At 47.1% G+C, this 19,889-nt stretch overlaps 1 protein-coding gene across 2 annotated transcripts; it reads right to left on the bottom strand.

The window, feature by feature from the left end:
* Positions 1-552: 552 nt before the first annotated feature.
* Positions 553-19,834, bottom strand: parn (poly(A)-specific ribonuclease (deadenylation nuclease)). Of its 2 annotated transcripts, none has more exons than XM_077238157.1 (26): positions 19,702-19,834; positions 19,448-19,525; positions 19,259-19,338; positions 17,841-17,908; positions 17,660-17,741; positions 13,069-13,129; positions 12,835-12,997; positions 12,614-12,676; positions 12,494-12,532; positions 12,384-12,423; positions 12,207-12,287; positions 12,022-12,078; positions 10,003-10,080; positions 9,874-9,917; positions 9,754-9,796; positions 9,595-9,670; positions 8,741-8,851; positions 8,566-8,635; positions 5,143-5,198; positions 4,963-5,049; positions 4,805-4,879; positions 4,591-4,732; positions 4,413-4,519; positions 1,299-1,365; positions 1,110-1,225; positions 553-1,040 (listed from the first exon to the last, which is right to left on the bottom strand). In XM_077238157.1, exons 1-26 carry the CDS (start codon positions 19,718-19,720, stop codon positions 991-993), a joined length of 1,953 nt encoding a protein of 650 aa, XP_077094272.1. In that variant the 5' UTR covers positions 19,721-19,834; the 3' UTR covers positions 553-990. The 2 variants fall into 2 exon arrangements, with proteins under 2 accessions (XP_077094272.1, XP_077094275.1); XM_077238160.1 differs by having other exon boundaries at positions 1,149-1,225.
* Between the last annotated feature and the right edge of the window lie 55 nt (positions 19,835-19,889).

Raw genomic sequence — 19,889 nt, 5'->3', positions numbered from 1 at the left:
CTGATTTGTAGTGGATATTAAGTCTATTCTCAAGTTTATTCCCACAGGAGCTTCAGTATCATTCGAGGAACAGACAACACTTGCATTGATAATTAGCATCTAATGCAACAAGTTATTTTTGATCATCTGAAAACATTTGGAGCCATTGAACAAACCACTGATGCTGGAAAAACTATTTATTCTTTAGGCAGAAACTTTCTAAAAAACTATTCTTTAGGCAGACACTTTCTAAAAAAATAAAATAAAAACTTAATTCATATTCTAGTAAAAAATGACAGATTTAAAGAATAAATTAGATTAATAAGCAGGAACAACTTGTAATGGTCAAAGTGTCTGATCTGAATCAGATGATCAATCTTGTGCTGTATTATGCGTCACACGGAGTGCATTAGTTCTGGAGCCCTGTATCATTATGAAACTGTGATGAAGAATCATGTTCATGTCAGACTGAATACTGACAAAGTTCGAAAGTGATTCAGATCATTCTGATTATTGTTCGATCAAAAGAAACTGCTCTGAATCAGTGTTTGAATGAACAGCCCGACACAGACGTACTAAGAAAGACTTTAATTTCATCTTCCCTGGAAAAGGGACCATTTGAACATTTCATACAAAAAATACAAGGATATGAACAGGACATTCGTGATGACATAATTAAACATTCTTTGACACGTTTAGTTTCTTTTTTTTTCTCACTGTTAATCTGAAGGAACTAAAGACGAAGGAACCCTCACGAGGAATAAATAAACATTGCAGGACACGTCAACATTTAAAATGAGGGAACGCTCTGGGAAACCGCGGTAAAATACTCACACACACGCACACACACTCTCTCTCAGACAGTAAATGGCTCAGTAACTCCAGCACCTTTAAAACGCTCTGAACTTCGGCCACGTAAGGAGAGGTCACGGGAGGTTAAGTGCAGTCTTCTGATTGGCTGTCGGACACGCCTGGGCTGAGCGAGGCTACCGATTGGCCACTGAGCTCTCGCTACCAAACCTTAGGAACATCGAAGAGCGTCGGCGGTGTCGTTTCAGAAGCTGCGAGAGAGAAAACAGTCAAACGCTCGTGTTCAGCAGACCAGAGCAAACCTCGAGAAGAACGCTCACCGTCGGAGTTCCTTTTCTTGTGCTTGCGGCTCCGTTTACCTTGACTCTGATTGGCTGAGGACTTCTCAGGATCCGCCTCCTCATGCACTGGGCTCACAGAGGCTCCGCCTTCAGGCCTGAACAAACATCAGCCAATCAGAACATGGGTCATGACATCCCCCGAGTGAGCTAAAGGGGCGGGGCACTTACTGCAGTCTGGGCCAATCACAGGACGCCTCGGAATCAGCGACATTAACATATCTTTGTGAGGAGCCTCCTGTGACAGTCAACGACAGAAATTAAACATCTCAGGTTAACGAAATAAACATGTTTGAAAAGGTGTTCACAGCAAGATTGAAGTTAATAATGGTTCGAAGTCAAGAGAACACCAAAGTCCACAGCAGAGCTATAACGATATCAGTGGAAACGCTTTCAGAAAGAGTTTCTCCAGCTAATGAGCGATAACAACATTAAAGCAGGATGGATTCTGATTGGCTGTCAAAGAGCTTGAACCGTTGGAGCGACAGTGACTAAACTGCAGCGCTTATAATAAACAGTGATAGTGCGCTAATATTATCATAATTATTACAGTTGTAATTATTGTTATATAGTTCGTTGTTGTGGAGGCCAATACAGTGATCTTTATCATTATAGCTATCGTTCGTTGAAGTATATGCTAATACAGTGATCATTACTGTTATCGTTATAGTGGCAACATTTGAAATGTATCAAATCCTCTCAAAGTTATACATGAATTTTGAACAGTACCGTTCTTGTCTTACGACAACTTTGATGAACTTGTTTGATCCACTTCTACTACTGTAATACAGTACGGACTACTGTAGTTATTCACTGTTGTGGATGCTAATACAGTCATTACTGTTATCGTTATAGTTAATTGTTGTGGACGCCAATACAGTGATGGTTACTTTTATCGTTACCGCTATCGTTCATTGTGGATAAGTGATCGTTACCATTATAGTTATCGTTCGTTGTTGATGCTAATACGTTACGGTTCATTGTTGTGGATGATAAAGTGATCGTTACGAGTACCGCAAGTTATTGTATGACAAACTATAATAACATGACGAACACAACAATGATAAACTACATTAACGATCACTGTATCAGCGATCGTTAATATAGTTTGTCGTTGTGTTCGTCGTGTTATTATAGTTTGGCGTTGTGTTATTATAGTGATGTTGTTATTATATTACTATATTATATTATATTATATTATATTACTGACTTTAGGAACTTTGTTGTACAAGGCTGGAGTAAAGTTCATAAATGATCGTTCTTTCCCGTAGGATTTTGTAAACCTATGTTGGGATTTCTCGGTCCCCCTGGGGGGTTCATGCTCCCCCGTGAGAATTTATTTTACATTTTAAGCACGCATACATGGATCTGGTGCACTTCGAGAGCTCAAAGTGAAGAGCTTCAACCCATGAACTGCACATTGAACAGAGAAAAAACACTGACTTGCACCTGGACATTAAAGAGGGCTCCAGTCTCATTCTACATTACATCATCACTGGTGTTTTAGGAGGCCAAACAATTAATATCATAATGATTTATATAATTATTCCTATGACGTAAAATCCACATAGTCTATAAATGTACTGTATAAATTAATTTATGACACCTTTATGTAAGGCTATACATTTTACATCTCATATGTGTTGGGAAAAGGAGAAGAGCGAGTTCAGCTAAAGGGTCGAACCTCACACCCTACGACCTCTGCCACTGTGGATGTTTAGAGGCGGCCGTCTTTTTCAAAAGCACAGGCACAGTGCAAGTATACGCTCCGTTATCAGAAATGTAAAAAAAGGGCTTGGGCCCCATAATCCCCACTGGATAATCCGGCCCTGGTGCCCCCCCATTGGCTGCTGCCCCAGGACACTCGCCCAATCCAGTCTACAGATGATCTGGCCCTGATTATAGTGATGTTGTCGTTGTGTTATAGTGTTAGTGATGTTGTGTTATAGTGTTAGTGATGTTGTGTTATAGTGATGTCGTTGTGTTATAGTGATGTGTTATAGTGATGTCGTTGTGTTATAGTGATGTTGTGTTATAGTGATGATGTCGTTGTGTTATAGTGATGTTGTGTTATAGTGATGTTGTCGTTGTGTTATAGTGATGTTGTGTTATAGTGATGTCGTTGTGTTATAGTGATGTGTTATAGTGATGTCGTTGTGTTATAGTGATGTCGTTGTGTTATAGTGATGATGTCGTTGTGTTATAGTGATGTTGTCGTTGTGTTATAGTGATGTTGTGTTATAGTGATGTCGTTGTGTTATAGTGATGTCGTTGTGTTATAGTGATGTCGTTGTGTTATAGTGATGTCGTTGTGTTATAGTGATGTCGTTGTGTTATAGTGATGTCGTTGTGTTATAGTGATGTCGTTGTGTTATAGTGATGTCGTTGTGTTATAGTGATGTCGTTGTGTTATAGTGATGTCGTTGTGTTATAGTGATGTCGTTGTGTTATAGTGATGTCGTTGTGTTATAGTGATGTTGTCGTTGTGTTATAGTGTTAGTGATGTTGTCGTTGTGTTATAGTGTTAGTGATGTTGTCGTTGTGTTATAGTGTTAGTGATGTTGTCGTTGTGTTATAGTGTTAGTGATGTTGTCGTTGTGTTATAGTGTTAGTGATGTTGTCGTTGTGTTATAGTGTTAGTGATGTTGTCGTTGTGTTATAGTGTTAGTGATGTTGTCGTTGTGTTATAGTGTTAGTGATGTTGTCGTTGTGTTATAGTGTTAGTGATGTTGTCGTTGTGTTATAGTGTTAGTGATGTTGTCGTTGTGTTATAGTGATGTCGTTGTGTTATAGTGATGTTGTGTTATAGTGATGTCGTTGTGTTATAGTGATGTTGTGTTATAGTGATGTTGTCGTTGTGTTATAGTGTTAGTGATGTTGTCGTTGTGTTATAGTGTTAGTGATGTTGTCGTTGTGTTATAGTGTTAGTGATGTTGTCGTTGTGTTATAGTGTTAGTGATGTTGTCGTTGTGTTATAGTGTTAGTGATGTTGTCGTTGTGTTATAGTGTTAGTGATGTTGTCGTTGTGTTATAGTGTTAGTGATGTTGTCGTTGTGTTATAGTGTTAGTGATGTTGTCGTTGTGTTATAGTGTTAGTGATGTTGTCGTTGTGTTATAGTGTTAGTGATGTTGTCGTTGTGTTATAGTGTTAGTGATGTTGTCGTTGTGTTATAGTGTTAGTGATGTTGTCGTTGTGTTATAGTGTTAGTGATGTTGTCGTTGTGTTATAGTGTTAGTGATGTTGTCGTTGTGTTATAGTGATGTCGTTGTGAATGACACACACACCGTCAGTCTTCATCTTCTTGCCGCTGCTGTAGTGTGTCCAGCTGCTGTCAGAATAATGATTCTGCTCCTCTAGAGACGGACTGATGCTCCTCTTGACCGCGTGCGGCCTGAACACACACACACACACAGAGGGTCACATGACTGCCGTCCCTGTGCTCAGTCTCTCTCACACACTCACCGGCTGGAGTCTGCGGTGTAGGACGTGTCGGCCCAGCCGTCGGCGGCCCATCTCCTGCTGGAGGGGTTCTTCTGCCGGCCCTGCAGGTACTCCGCGTACGTCTGGATGCGGTAGCTCTCCGCGTACCGGCTGGTGTTCATGGCTACACACACACACACACATTAGGACATGAGCACCCCACACACACATACATCAGCGTCTCCAAGTCCCTTACCGATCTGAACCTGCTCCGTCTGACTGAGGGACACGAACGCTGACGTGTCGTCGATCCACGACACCTGGATGTTACCTGAGACACGACAGACACAGATCAGCAAACACACCTGTCACAGAGAGTGTGTGTGTGTGTGTGTGTGTGTGTGTGTGTGTTACCGAAGGCGCTGAAGAGCTGGTACAGGTCACTGGTCTTCCACTCTTTAGGGAACGTGACGTACAGCACGTGATCTCTCTTGGGCTGCACTAGATGGACAGACAAAGGTCAATAGACACACAGGTAGATATGAGAGTGTGTGTGTGTGTGTGTGTGTGTGTGTGTGTGTATATGTCTCTTACGGTCCGGGCCACTCATGTTCAGGTAGGGAATGTCAATCACCCTCATCAAGAATAATCTGGAAAACATCAGACCAAGATCAGAGTGTGTGTGTGTGTGTTTGTGTGTGTGTGTGTCTCTCACTTGTTGTAGAAGGGTTCGAGGAGTTGAATGAGCGTGCGTGCGTGTGTGAGCTTGCGTGTGTGTGTGTGAGAGACTCACTTGTTGTAGAAGGGTTCGAGGAGTTGAATGAGCGTGCGTGCGTGTGTGAGCTTGCGTGTGTGTGTGTGAGAGACTCACTTGTTGTAGAAGGGTTCTAGGAGTGGAATGAGCGTGCGTGCGTGTGTGAGCTTGCGTGTGTGTGTGTGAGAGACTCACTTGTTGTAGAAGGGTTCGAGGAGTGGAATGAGCGTGCGTGCGTGTGTGAGCTTGCGTGTGTGTGTGAGAGACTCACTTGTTGTAGAAGGGTTCGAGGAGTGGAATGAGCGTGCGTGCGTGTGTGAGCTTGCGTGTGTGTGTCTCTCACTTGTTGTAGAAGGGTTCGAGGAGTTGAATGAGCGTGCGTGCGTGTGTGAGCTTGCGTGTGTGTGTGTGAGAGACTCACTTGTTGTAGAAGGGTTCGAGGAGTGGAATGAGCTTGCGTGCGTGTGTGAGCTTGCGTGTGTGTGTGTGAGAGACTCACTTGTTGTAGAAGGGTTCGAGGAGTTGAATGAGCGTGCGTGCGTGTGTGAGCTTGCGTGTGTGTGTGAGAGAGACTCACTTGTTGTAGAAGGGTTCGAGGAGTTGAATGAGCGTGCGTGCGTGTGTGAGCTTGCGTGTGTGTGTGTGAGAGACTCACTTGTTGTAGAAGGGTTCGAGGAGTTGAATGAGCGTGCGTGCGTGTGTGAGCTTGCGTGTGTGTGTGAGAGAGACTCACTTGTTGTAGAAGGGTTCGAGGAGTTGAATGAGCGTGCGTGCGTGTGTGAGCTTGCGTGTGTGTGTGAGAGACTCACTTGTTGTAGAAGGGTTCGAGGAGTTGAATGAGCGTGCGTGCGTGTGTGAGCTTGCGTGTGTGTGTGAGAGACTCACTTGTTGTAGAAGGGTTCGAGGAGTTGAATGAGCGTGCGTGCGTGTGTGAGCTTGCGTGTGTGTGTGTGAGAGACTCACTTGTTGTAGAAGGGTTCGAGGAGTTGAATGAGCGTGCGTGCGTGTGTGAGCTTGCGTGTGTGTGTGTGAGAGACTCACTTGTTGTAGAAGGGTTCGAGGAGTTGAATGAGCGTGCGTGCGTGTGTGAGCTTGCGTGTGTGTGTGTGAGAGACTCACTTGTTGTAGAAGGGTTCGAGGAGTTGAATGAGCGTGCGTGCGTGTGTGAGCTTGCGTGTGTGTGTGAGAGAGACTCACTTGTTGTAGAAGGGTTCGAGGAGTTGAATGAGCGTGCGTGCGTGTGTGAGCTTGCGTGTGTGTGTGAGAGAGACTCACTTGTTGTAGAAGGGTTCGAGGAGTTGAATGAGCGTGCGTGCGTGAGCTTGCGTGTGTGTGTGTGAGAGACTCACTTGTTGTAGAAGGGTTCGAGGAGTGGAATGAGCTTGCGTGCGTGCGTGAGCTTGCGTGTGTGTGTGTGAGAGACTCACTTGTTGTAGAAGGGTTCGAGGAGTTGAATGAGCGTGCGTGCGTGTGTGAGCTTGCGTGTGTGTGTCTCTCACTTGTTGTAGAAGGGTTCGAGGAGTTGAATGAGCGTGCGTGCGTGTGTGAGCTTGCGTGTGTGTGTGTGAGAGACTCACTTGTTGTAGAAGGGTTCGAGGAGTTGAATGAGCGTGCGTGCGTGTGTGAGCTTGCGTGTGTGTGTGTGAGAGACTCACTTGTTGTAGAAGGGTTCGAGGAGTTGAATGAGCGTGCGTGCGTGTGTGAGCTTGCGTGTGTGTGTGTGAGAGACTCACTTGTTGTAGAAGGGTTCGAGGAGTTGAATGAGCGTGCGTGCGTGTGTGAGCTTGCGTGTGTGTGTGAGAGAGACTCACTTGTTGTAGAAGGGTTCGAGGAGTTGAATGAGCGTGCGTGCGTGTGTGAGCTTGCGTGTGTGTGTGAGAGAGACTCACTTGTTGTAGAAGGGTTCGAGGAGTTGAATGAGCGTGCGTGCGTGAGCTTGCGTGTGTGTGTGTGAGAGACTCACTTGTTGTAGAAGGGTTCGAGGAGTGGAATGAGCTTGCGTGCGTGCGTGAGCTTGCGTGTGTGTGTGTGAGAGACTCACTTGTTGTAGAAGGGTTCGAGGAGTTGAATGAGCGTGCGTGCGTGTGTGAGCTTGCGTGTGTGTGTCTCTCACTTGTTGTAGAAGGGTTCGAGGAGTTGAATGAGCGTGCGTGCGTGTGTGAGCTTGCGTGTGTGTGTGTGAGAGACTCACTTGTTGTAGAAGGGTTCGAGGAGTTGAATGAGCGTGCGTGCGTGTGTGAGCTTGCGTGTGTGTGTGTGAGAGACTCACTTGTTGTAGAAGGGTTCGAGGAGTTGAATGAGCGTGCGTGCGTGTGTGAGCTTGCGTGTGTGTGTGTGAGAGACTCACTTGTTGTAGAAGGGTTCGAGGAGTTGAATGAGCGTGCGTGCGTGTGTGAGCTTGCGTGTGTGTGTGAGAGAGACTCACTTGTTGTAGAAGGGTTCGAGGAGTTGAATGAGCGTGCGTGCGTGTGTGAGCTTGCGTGTGTGTGTGTGAGAGACTCACTTGTTGTAGAAGGGTTCGAGGAGTTGAATGAGCGTGCGTGCGTGTGTGAGCTTGCGTGTGTGTGTGAGAGAGACTCACTTGTTGTAGAAGGGTTCGAGGAGTTGAATGAGCGTGCGTGCGTGTGTGAGCTTGCGTGTGTGTGTGAGAGAGACTCACTTGTTGTAGAAGGGTTCGAGGAGTTGAATGAGCGTGCGTGCGTGAGCTTGCGTGTGTGTGTGTGTCTCTCACTTGTTGTAGAAGGGTTCTAGGAGTGGAATGAGCGTGCGTGTGTGAGCTTGCGTGTGTGTGTGAGAGAGACTCACTTGTTGTAGAAGGGTTCTAGGAGTGGAATGAGCGTGCGTGTGTGAGCTTGCGTGTGTGTGTGAGAGAGACTCACTTGTTGTAGAAGGGTTCTAGGAGTGGAATGAGCGTGCGTGCGTGAGCTTGCGTGTGTGTGTGAGAGAGACTCACTTGTTGTAGAAGGGTTCTAGGAGTGGAATGAGCGTGCGTGTGTGAGCTTGCGTGTGTGTGTGTGAGAGAGACTCACTTGTTGTAGAAGGGTTCTAGGAGTGGAATGAGCGTGCGTGCGTGTGTGAGCTTGCGTGTGTGTGTGAGAGAGACTCACTTGTTGTAGAAGGGTTCGAGGAGTTGAATGAGCGTGCGTGCGTGTGTGAGCTTGCGTGTGTGTGTGAGAGAGACTCACTTGTTGTAGAAGGGTTCGAGGAGTTGAACGAGCGTGCGTGCGTGTGTGAGCTTGCGTGTGTGTGTGAGAGAGACTCACTTGTTGTAGAAGGGTTCGAGGAGTTTGGAGCGAGCAGAGATGTGACTCTTTGGAGGAGTGAGGAAAGTCCCTGAGAAGAGACAAGTGAGTGATTAAACAGTCTATAAAGAGACAGTTCAGACTGAGTTCTGATTGGATGAGCTGAAGCTTCACACACACACACACACACACTCACCCAGGTAGTTTGCCATGGAGATGAAGCACAGTCCAGTGATGAAGGCGTCGTAACCGGCTTCATGAAGCTGCTCTGTGGAGGTGTCGTAACTCCTGAGGCCTTCAGGACACTCTGAACACACACAGAGAAAAGTGTGAGAGAGAGTGTGTGCGTGTGTGTGCGTGTGCGTGTGCGCGTGTGTGTCGTAACTCCTGAGGCCTTCAGGACACTCTGAACACACACGGAGAAAAGTGTGAGAGAGAGTGTGTGTGTGTGTGCGTGTGCGCGTGTGTGTGTGTGCGTGTGTGTCGTAACTCCTGAGGCCTTCAGGACACTCTGAACACACGGAGAAAAGTGTGAGAGAGAGTGTGTGTGTGTGTGCGTGTGCGCGTGTGTGTGTGTGCGTGTGTGTCGTAACTCCTGAGGCCTTCAGGACACTCTGAACACACACGGAGAAAAGTGTGAGAGAGAGTGTGTGTGTGTGCGCGCGCGTGTGTGTGTGCGTGTGTGTCGTAACTCCTGAGGCCTTCAGGACACTCTGAACACACACGGAGAAAAGTGTGAGAGAGTGTGTGTGCGTGTGTGTGTGCGCGTGTGTGTGTGTGCGTCGTAACTCCTGAGGCCTTCAGGACACGCTGAACACACGGAGAAAAGTGTGAGAGAGAGTGTGTGTGTGTCTGTGTGCGTGTTCAGAGTATCCTTAAAGGCCTCAGGAGTTACCCCACACATGGAGAAGAGAGAGAGTGTGTGAGTGACGCAACTCTGCAGGCCTTCGGGACACTCTGAACACGCGTGACACGTGTGTGTGTGTGTGTGTGTGTGTGTGTGTGTGAGAGAGAGAGAAAGAGAGAGAGAGAGAGAGAGTGTGTGAGTACCAGTGACGGGCGATCTGAAGGGTTTCGCTCTCAGCTGTTTGTGCAGTTCAGCCAGTGACGTGTTGCCAATGATCTCCTGCCACACAAACACGCATTAAACACACAGCGGCTCCGGATCACGACCCAACACACACAAACACACACACACACGTGACGCACCTTGAAGGGCTGCGTGGACGCCATCAGCTTAGTGTCCAACAGCCTGAAACACAGACACAGAGTGTGAGAAACAAACACACACTGATCACATGATCATCACACATGTGTCTGCTAGTTTACCTGGGAAACACCGACATGGCCACCTCCTTAAAGTCATCCAGCTCCTGTAAACACACACACACACACACACCTCATCAGACGGCCATACATCACTCAATCCCACAATCCTCCAGTGCCGGGTCAGGTTACCTCGGGCAGCGGCGCACAGAACTGATGGATTGTGTGCATGACGTCCAGCAGCATGTTGTGGCCCACCACCAGTTTACCCTGCCACACACACACAGGTTATGAGGTTTAGATCGGCTCCACTGACAAACTTTAAAGGAAGATCAGAATGTTATGAATATTAATGAGCCTCATTCAAAACAACAAGATTCCAGGTTAATTACTGGATGCATGACGGAATAATTACGGTTATTTGAAATTATAATAGTGATAATCATTTAATAATAATGAATAGCGATGCACCGATCGACCGTCTAGGCGAGTCTTCAGTTAAACAGGCAGTTTGAGCGTTAAGTAGTTGAGAAAGATAACGCATGTTGTGTATCAGTGTATTGATGTGTGCATAAACTCTTAAAGTGACAGTAACCTAATATTCCTGCCGCTGACGGTCACGATCATCAAACGAAAGACAGAAGATCACTCTTTACTGCATAACCTCTGTAACTTTGAGCGTTAATCTGCATTTAATTTACAATAAAGACTATCCAGTGTCATTTTACATTGGATTATTTCTGTAGTATTTCTAACCTGAATATACTGTATACACACCTGAAAAACTTAGAGTGCCCCTATTATGCTATTTTAAAGTTTCCTAATGTTGTTCTGGAGTCTCCTACAACAGGTTTACATGCATCAAAAGTCAAAAAACTGTTTCATTTTCTCATAATATACATTTGCACATCACCACATTTTCAATGATTCTCAAACGACTCGTCAGATGAATCAATCTCTCTAAATCCCTCCTTTCCGCGAGCTACTCTGCTCTGATTGGCCAGACAGCTCAGTCTGTTGTGATTGGGCACCGCGTACAGCGCGCGTCAAAAACGCCCATTGCCATAACAACCCGAACCTCCACCGCAAGCACGACTCGAGCAGTGATACACTAACTCACTCAGTTTGAGGTAGCCTACATCATGCAACTGTAATTCCTCACCATCAACATTAACAAGGGCATGTCCATCAATAAACCGATTATCTTACTTGTACATGTTTATTTGCAGAGTATTTTTTTAATTGCGGTGAACATGTGGAAACTGTATCAATAACAGTGCATACATTAGCCGAGCTCTAGCGTGAAGGACTGATGTAACAAAAGTTGGTGAAACAAATCTTGCTCCATGCTTAATCTTTCAGACAATCTGCATTAATAGACAGTTTTAGGTTATAGTGGCCCACAACTGATCAGCAGAAGTATTTCAGTAAGACAGTGATAACATGAGTTAGCAGGAGACCTAACTTGCACAATATAAAACTCAAAACTAAGTCTTTCAAGAGCAAGCGGTTTGCGAATCCTGCATTGAACTCCGAGATTTGAGAAGCAGTGTCAGTAAAATAAAGGGAACACAGCAAAAGTTTAGGATTATACTGCTGTGGTAAAGATGAATATTAACCACTGATTCTTCACATGCTCGTCTTTGGGCAGTGAAAAAAAACTGGCTTTACCTTCACATTATAGAGCACAGCGTCTTCTGGACAAGTTTTCCCTGGTGTCTGCACGCGCAATAAGTGGGCGGGCAATATGCTAATGTTTCGTCTTGACGAAACGACTTATGAAAAACGATTCATTTTATTGACTCAGAGTCGACTCGTACATTTGAAAGACAATAACTTAATATACGGTGCACTTTGAGATTTAAAACTTTGCAGGATGTTTTCATTCACCTAGAGCTATATTACACTACATGAAAGGTGATTTTCAAAAATCCATAATAATGTGCCCTTTAAAGCCGTGTTTTTCACATCTCTATTTTGGTGCAGTTATTTGTGCTGTTTGCAATTTGTTCTAATTTTATTATTGACCTTTTATTTGTTTTTATGAAAGAAAATTTAGCGTTGAAGAAAAGTAGCTTGTATATGCTGTCAAATAAATCTTAGAAAGAAAATCTGTATCGGCAGGTCACAAATTAGAAATGGCCAAGAAAATAGTAATCGGTGCATCTCTAATAATAATAATAATATTTGTTGTGTGTTTGCATGACTCACAGATTTCGAGATGGCTCTAATAACCCTTGAGAAACCCACGGCGTCGTTCAGCTCTTCCTGTAACACAGATCAATGAGCTGATGATGTCATGAAGGTGAAGTCAGAGCAGGTCATGTGACACAGGCAGTACATGAGCGGAGTGTGTGAGAGTGTAAGAGTGCGTTTGCCCACACACACACACACACCTGCTCTCTCTGCTGTTTCTGCTGCTCTCTCCTCCTCCTCTCCTCATCATCCACTTTACTGATCTGGATGAAGCGCTCCTTCTGACAACACACACACACACACACACACACACACACACACAGTGTATGAGAGTTTGTTTATTTATCTAATGTTTATGAATGAGAGAGTGTTTGTACCTTCTCCGTCTCCAGCGTCTCCACATGAAGTTTAGGAAACCTGAAACACCAGATGCGTGAGACATTGAGCAGATAAATCACACACACACACACACACTGACGAGACTTACTTTGAGTTGAGAGTCTGATAGATGAGCTTCCTCTGAAACCTGACACACACACACAGGGTATGAACCATCATATTTAGATGAGATCTGTTATACATGATTATATATGAATGTGAGTCTGACCCGGTGCAGGGCTCCAGATCCAGAGTCTGATCAGAGCTGTTCTGGAGAGAGTCCACCTTCTGCCTACACACACACACACACACACACACACACACACATCAGCATCATCACCATTATCATCAGTGAGTGTGTGTGTGAGAATCCTTCTGGCTTCTGCCTACACACATCAGCATCATCACCAGTGTGTGTGTGTGTGTGCACGAGAGAGTGTGTGTACTCACTCCACGCTCCTGATGAAGTCTCTCTGGTCCTCAGGCACGCTGCAGGCTCCTCCTCCCGAGGGGGGCGTGTACGACACAGGCCCCGCCCCATTCACCTGGCCCCGCCTCTCCTCATACTGCTCCCTCAGCTGAGACTCCTCCTCCCGCGTCAGGTACGCGATCCCTACGGCAACACACCTGTCAGTCACACTCACAAACACACAGCAGTCACATGACAGAAGTCAGCTCACGTACCGCTGCGGAACACCTTGTTGAAGTCGAAGCCCTGGCTGGCCAGGAAGTCAATGCTGGAGCTCTAGAGGAACAGGAAGGGGAGGAGTCAGAGCAGGAAGGGGAGGAGTCAGATCACGAGCAGAAGGAACAGGAAGGGGAGGAGTCAGATCACAAGCAGGAGGAACAGGAAGTGAGATCACAAGCGGGCGGAACAGGAAGGGGAGGAGTCAGATCACAAGATGGCATTTTTATTAATGAAAACAAAGCTTTTTGAAAACGCTCTCCAGTGTATAAATTTGAAAAGGCCGTTTTCCAGTTGTAATGTGGACTGTCAAAACGGAGGCATTTAAAAGCGATGACGTAAGTTTCATCATGTGACTCATTGTACCAATAGATATTCATGTTTATAACCGTATGGTGTCTGTTATGTGCGGTTCACTTTCACACTGTTGCTAAAATATGGAACATCACACACTCTTCATATCACAGTCCTGCAAACATGACAGAACATTCACTCACATCTGCTAAACATGAGTAGTTTTAAACCAGACATGTAATGGTGAGAGCGACCTGGACCATGAGATTTTACGAAATAAAATTATCCTGCCAGAAGAATTGTGTGATAACGTTTTCCATATGTATCATCTCAGTGAGCTTAAAGGCGGGCACACACTGTGCGGATTTATATGTTCACTATACGTGTGCAACATGCGATAAACCCCCGTGCCGGGTTACGCCCATAGACTCCTCCTCATTGATAATTGTCTAAAACGTTTAGGTCGATTACAATGAATTATAGGCATATAATTAAAATGATTAACAGTCTATAATATGTCCGAACACTGGAATTGAAAATTAGTCAATGAAAATGAAAAACAGCTCAACTTCAAAAACATTGTTTAAAGGGTCACTCCACCCATTTGCATTAAGATTTCCAGTCATACTATTGAATGGTCGTGCAACACTCTTTCATTTTCCCCTGAGACGAGAGAAATCCTCTATTTACCTTATTCACTTCCTCCTACAATGACGCAAAAATCGTCATTTTACGTCATTGTAGGAGGAAGTGTAAAAGGGGGGGATTTCTGTGAAGACTACAAGCACTAGTTCCCGCCCTTTCAAACCCGCCCATAGGGGGCTGGACCTAATGCGCTAACAGACCTATCAGATCAGTGCCAGTGCGTTTGATTTCACCGGGAGAAACTTTTTGAAAATATGGACGAAGGTACTGAATACACAGACGGATGCATTATAGAGGATCTGGATTTTGACGAAGTTATGGTAGAAACGGATGTTCGTGGCTACCTTTATGAGCCACAGTATAGCGACGAGCAGCTGAAGGCTATGGAGGAACAGGAGGCGGCTGAAGCTGCCGTCACCACAGCCGACGAGACGAGGACGAGCAGCTGAGGGCTATGGAGGAAGCGGAGGCGGCTGAAGCTGCCGTCACCACAGCCGACGAGACGAGGACGAGCAGCTGAGGGCTATGGAGGAACCGGAGGCGGCTGAAGCTGCCGTCACCACAGCCGACGAGACGAGGACGAGGAGCTGAAGGCTATGGAGGAACCGGAGGCGGCTGAAGCTGCCGTCACCACAGCCGACGAGACGAGGACGAGCAGCTGAGGGCTATGGAGGAACCGGAGGCGACTGAAGCTGCCGTCACCACAGCCGACGAGACGAGGACGAGGAGCTGAGGGCTATGGAGGAACCGGAGGCGGCTGAAGCTGCCGTCACCACAGCCGACGAGACGAGGACGAGCAGCTGAGGGCTATGGAGGAACCAGAGGCGGCTGAAGCTGCCGTCACCACAGCCGACGAGACGAGGACGAGCAGCTGAGGGCTATGGAGGAACCGGAGGCGGCTGAAGCTGCCGTCACCACAGCCGACGAGACGAGGAGCTGAGGGCTATGGAGGAACCGGAGGCGGCTGAAGCTGCCGTCACCACAGCCGACGAGACGAGGACGAGCAGCTGAGGGCTATGGAGGAACCGGAGGCGGCTGAAGCTGCCGTCACCACAGCCGACGAGACGAGGACGAGCAGCTGAGGGCTATGGAGGAACCGGAGGCGGCTGAAGCTGCCGTCACCACAGCCGACGAGACAAGGACGAGCAGCTGAGGGCTATGGAGGAACCGGAGGCGGCTGAAGCTGCCGTCACCACAGCCGACGAGACGAGGACGAGGAGCTGAGGGCTATGGAGGAACCGGAGGCGGCTGAAGCTGCCGTCACCACAGCCGACGAGACGAGGACGAGCAGCTGAGGGCTATGGAGGAACCGGAGGCGGCTGAAGCTGCCTCCGGACCTACTTTAGAATACCTAACGGCTATGGAGGAACCGGAGGCGACTGAAGCTGCCGTCACCACAGCCGACGAGACGAGGACGAGCAGCTGAGGGCTATGGAGGAACCGGAGGCGGCTGAAGCTGCCGTCACCACAGCCGACGAGATGAGGACGAGCAGCTGAGGGCTATGGAGGAACCGGAGGCGACTGAAGCTGCCGTCACCACAGCCGACGAGACGAGGACGAGCAGCTGAGGGCTATGGAGGAACCGGAGGCGGCTGAAGCTGCCGTCACCACAGCCGACGAGACGAGGACGAGCAGCTGAGGGCTATGGAGGAACCGGAGGCGGCTGAAGCTGCCGTCACCACAGCCGACGAGACGAGGACAAGCAGCTGAGGGCTATGGAGGAACCGGAGGCGGCTGAAGCTGCCGTCACCACAGCCGACGAGACGAGGACGAGCAGCTGAGGGCTATGGAGGAACCGGAGGCGGCTGAAGCTGCCGTCACCACAGCCGACGAGACGAGGACGAGGAGCTGAGGGCTATGGAGGAACCGGAGGAGGCTGAAGCTGCCGTCACCACAGCCGACGAGACGAGGACGAGCAGCTGAGGGCTATGGAGGAACCGGAGGCGGCTGAAGCTGCTGTCACCACAGCCGACGAGACGAGGACGAGGAGCTGAAGGCTATGGAGGAACCGGAGGCGGCTGAAGCTGCTGTCACCACAGCCGACGAGACGAGGACGAGCAGCTGAGGGCTATGGAGGAACCGGAGGCGGCTGAAGCTGCTGTCACCACAGCCGACGAGACGAGGAGCTGAGGGCTATGGAGGAACAGGAGGCGGCTGAAGCTGCTGTCACCACAGCCGACGAGACGAGGACGAGGAGCTGAGGGCTATGGAGGAACAGGAGGCGGCTGAAGCTGCCGTCACCACAGCCGACGAGACGAGGAGCTGAGGGCTATGGAGGAACAGGAGGCGGCTGAAGCTGCCGTCACCACAGCCGACGAGACGAGGAGCTGAGGGCTATGGAGGAACAGGAGGCGGCTGAAGCTGCCGTCACCACAGCCGACGAGACGAGGACGAGCAGCTGAGGGCTATGGAGGAACCGGAGGCGGCTGAAGCTGCTGTCACCACAGCCGACGAGACGAGGACGAGGAGCTGAGGGCTATGGAGGAACAGGAGGCGGCTGAAGCTGCCGTCACCACAGCCGACGAGACGAGGACGAGCAGCTGAGGGCTATGGAGGAACCGGAGGCGGCTGAAGCTGCCGTCACCACAGCCGACGAGACGAGGACGAGGAGACCGCAATGGCTCGATCTGGGGCAGATTGGTGGTGCCTGTGCTCTCACTGTAGAACAAGAGTCTGTCTGCTGCCGAGAGTTCCAGCGGTGCTACGGAATCGGAGGATGAACCGGACGTGTGCGTTGTTGCTCACCCGAGTTTCGCACCTCATATGGATAGCGGCGTCCTGGAGACCTACTTTAGAATACCTAACGTCAACTGGCAACGTCAGCCAAAGCCTACAGGGTCAAATGGTCGTCTTTCTGTAAAGTACGTTTATTTTCATTTTGTTAACACGCTAACGTGGCAAAGTTCATTGCATAAATATCTTGCAGTTAAGCTAGCTACTGTAGTGGGAGTTATAAGAAAATTAGAAGTTTATGATACTATTCTACTACATTTATGTCCCACTTTCAATTGATATTCATGTCTGCACCGGTGGAATGACCCTTTAACAAATTAACAAGAGAGGCACGGTGTCGCTACATCGCAGATGGCTTGGGAGACGTGGGTAATACATGGTTAATCCATTGTGCAACACGAACTGGAGGTCAGCAACAGTAATTTCTATCTAGTTTGAGCTACAGAACTTAAAGATCTCCTTCTCGTGTTCTTTCTGGCGGCATTACAGCTGACGCGGATACGCTTCTGTTTTCACGCAGGCGCTGTGACGGAAAACACTGAGTTTAAGGCAATCAGTTCGTGGCTCTGCTTCAACTGTGATATAGTCACGAGGAGCAACCAACATCTCTGACATGACAGAAATTCATCCGCCCATCCGACTGCCGGCCGGGAGTGGTTAATCGCCTCTCGTTTCCTCTCGCACGCACAAACCACGTACGACCCGAAAAAAAATGTGCACGAGTCACAACTCAGCTCAAAATCACACAGTGTATGCCCGCCTTTTGTGAGCTTTTACGCATGCGCAGTAAAGGTGAATTTAAAGGCGCCTGAAACGCGTGTGAACAGAGAGCTTTTTAAACGAAAGCGGCGTTTGAGGCGTACCGGGAGGAATGTGGGCGTGGCCTGAGGAGGGCGAGCGACAGCACCGCTCTCTCACCTGACAGATGAACTTGATGTCCGGAGACGTGCGGCTGAAGGGCTTGGGGAAGATGTAGAAGTTGAAGGCTTTCGTGATGTACCTGCGGGACACACACACACAGGTGATTCTCTCACACACACACACACACACACACACACACACACACAGCTGTAACACTGAGGAGGAAGAGCTGGCTCACGTGGACTGGTTCTGCTCGTATCGGAAGGTGCAGATGCCGAACTGGAAGAGCAGAAAGTTCATGGAGTGCTGAATGAAAGAGAGATGGGTTAAAACAGCAGGAATGAGTCTTTACTTCGAGTTACAGCAGCAAATAAACAACGAACATCAGAAGGAACGCATCAATACACTGTTAATGTTCACGAGGGTCGGGTATCGTCTGAATTTTAATGATTCCAATAAAATAAAATAAATAGATATTCATATTTATTCTTATTGCAAAACATTTAATTGTATCTGAATATCATGAACAGAAATCAACAGGCTAAAGAACACTTACACAAGGAACTAGCCTAACTAATATTAAATGTGAAGAATTATTAAAAGACAAATATTTCAGTATTAAAAGAGAATGAATAAATTTGCATTCGCAACAAATAGATACAACCGAAGAAATAAGATCAAAATAAACCGTGTTTTAAGATTTTCAGGTATTCGGAACAGACACTGTAAACCTTTTTTGTTTGAGACCCCCTTTTTCCCAAGAAAATATTTTAGGGCCCGCTTCACATTTAATGGTATTGTCGCTCTTGTAAGCTTGCGGAGAAAATGGCGGATATCGGCGTTATGATCGCAGGGTTCATAAAGATTCTGTAAAATGAAATTCCAGGACTTAAACCAGCACTTCTAACAATATCTTTATTATTCTTATGTTTTTCTTGACTCAAATTACAGATATTTGGAATCTTATGTTGCACTTCATAGAGATCAAAATCAACTTAACCATTGAAAAGATATGACAAAGATATTAAATATTCCTTATTCAAATTATTGTTTTACACGGATAGATGATTGACCTAAAGAATGAAAGTTGTATTATATACTTATCATACACTTAATATCACGTGTATCGCCATGTGAAATAGGCCCATCTCAGACGGCTGCAGCGTTAATTTCACGTGAAAAGATTGTATTTTATACATATTGACTTGTTTTCAAGGGGTTTCCAGGACTTAAATTTAAAAAAGTCAAATTCAAGTACTTCAAGCATTTTAAGCACCTTGTACGAACCCTGCGATTGGTCAGATCGCCTGTCAATCAAACTCCAGATGTAGGGAAAGAAACTAAAGGCATTTATATAAACCAAGTAAATGGCACCAGTTTTGCCTTATTAAATGAGACTGGGCGAATATTGGGATTATATACAAAGAAATCCCCAAAACGACTCGCAAAAGTCACATTTAAACAGCATATGACTATCAATCAGCGACTTTTATTTAGGAGGCGGGGCTTATTCCACAATATTGTGCTGGCCATTGACAGTAATACGAGTGCACGGTCTTTATCTACAGATGAGATAGACCAGAAACAAGTGTGTGTGTGTGTGTGTGTGTGTGTGTGTGTGTGTGTGTGTGTCTGTGTGTCTGTGTGTGTTCTTACCTTCCTCAGTTTGGTGTATCTCTCCTCCGGTGTGTCCAGTCCATTGGTTAGAGCACTGACTGACGGCCCATCACTGATTCCTACAACAATAGCACAAACAGTATTAACATATACATACACACACACACACACACACACACACACACACACACACACACACACACACACTTGCGTTTATGACGCACTGACCTGTGAACTCTCCGTCTATAGAGATGAAGTCCGCCTCCTGTACCGCGTTACACACCTCTGGAAGAACCTCCTTAAAATCTGCACCATACAAGATTAACACACATCAACACACACACACACAAATAAATAAATCCGCTAGCATACACTCGCGCGCGCACACACCGTCACATTAGCGCGCGCTCGCGAGTGTATATCTCTCCGTGGATCTGCGTGAGGTTTTACATTGATGTATTTTGATAATTTAATCGTCTTACTCTGTCGCGTGACCTCCATCCTCTAAAGCAGCGAAATAGAAATACACACAAACACACACACACTGCAAGCTTTAACCCCGGCCGCCGGAAAAACTCACTCACACTTCCGGTCCCTGTCTGTGCCTGTAGGGGGCGCTGTGAGGCCCACTGAGTCTGACTATTGAAATTATTTTAATACATTCATCCAA

This window comes from Siphateles boraxobius, unplaced genomic scaffold, assembly GCF_051911475.1.
Source record: "Siphateles boraxobius isolate OS27281-9 unplaced genomic scaffold, OSU_SipBor_1 10, whole genome shotgun sequence".
NCBI lineage: Eukaryota > Metazoa > Chordata > Actinopteri > Cypriniformes > Leuciscidae > Siphateles > Siphateles boraxobius.
This window is presented reverse-complemented; position numbering and strand designations above follow the sequence as displayed.

Coding starts and splice junctions, on each gene's coding strand:
- parn (XM_077238157.1), bottom strand. Junction 12,998..13,068: donor CAACAAGGTGTTCCGCAGCG/GTACGTGAGCTG, acceptor GTGTTGCCGTAG/GGATCGCGTACCTGACGCGG. Junction 12,533..12,613: donor GATCTGGAGCCCTGCACCGG/GTCAGACTCACA, acceptor TGTGTGTGTCAG/GTTTCAGAGGAAGCTCATCT.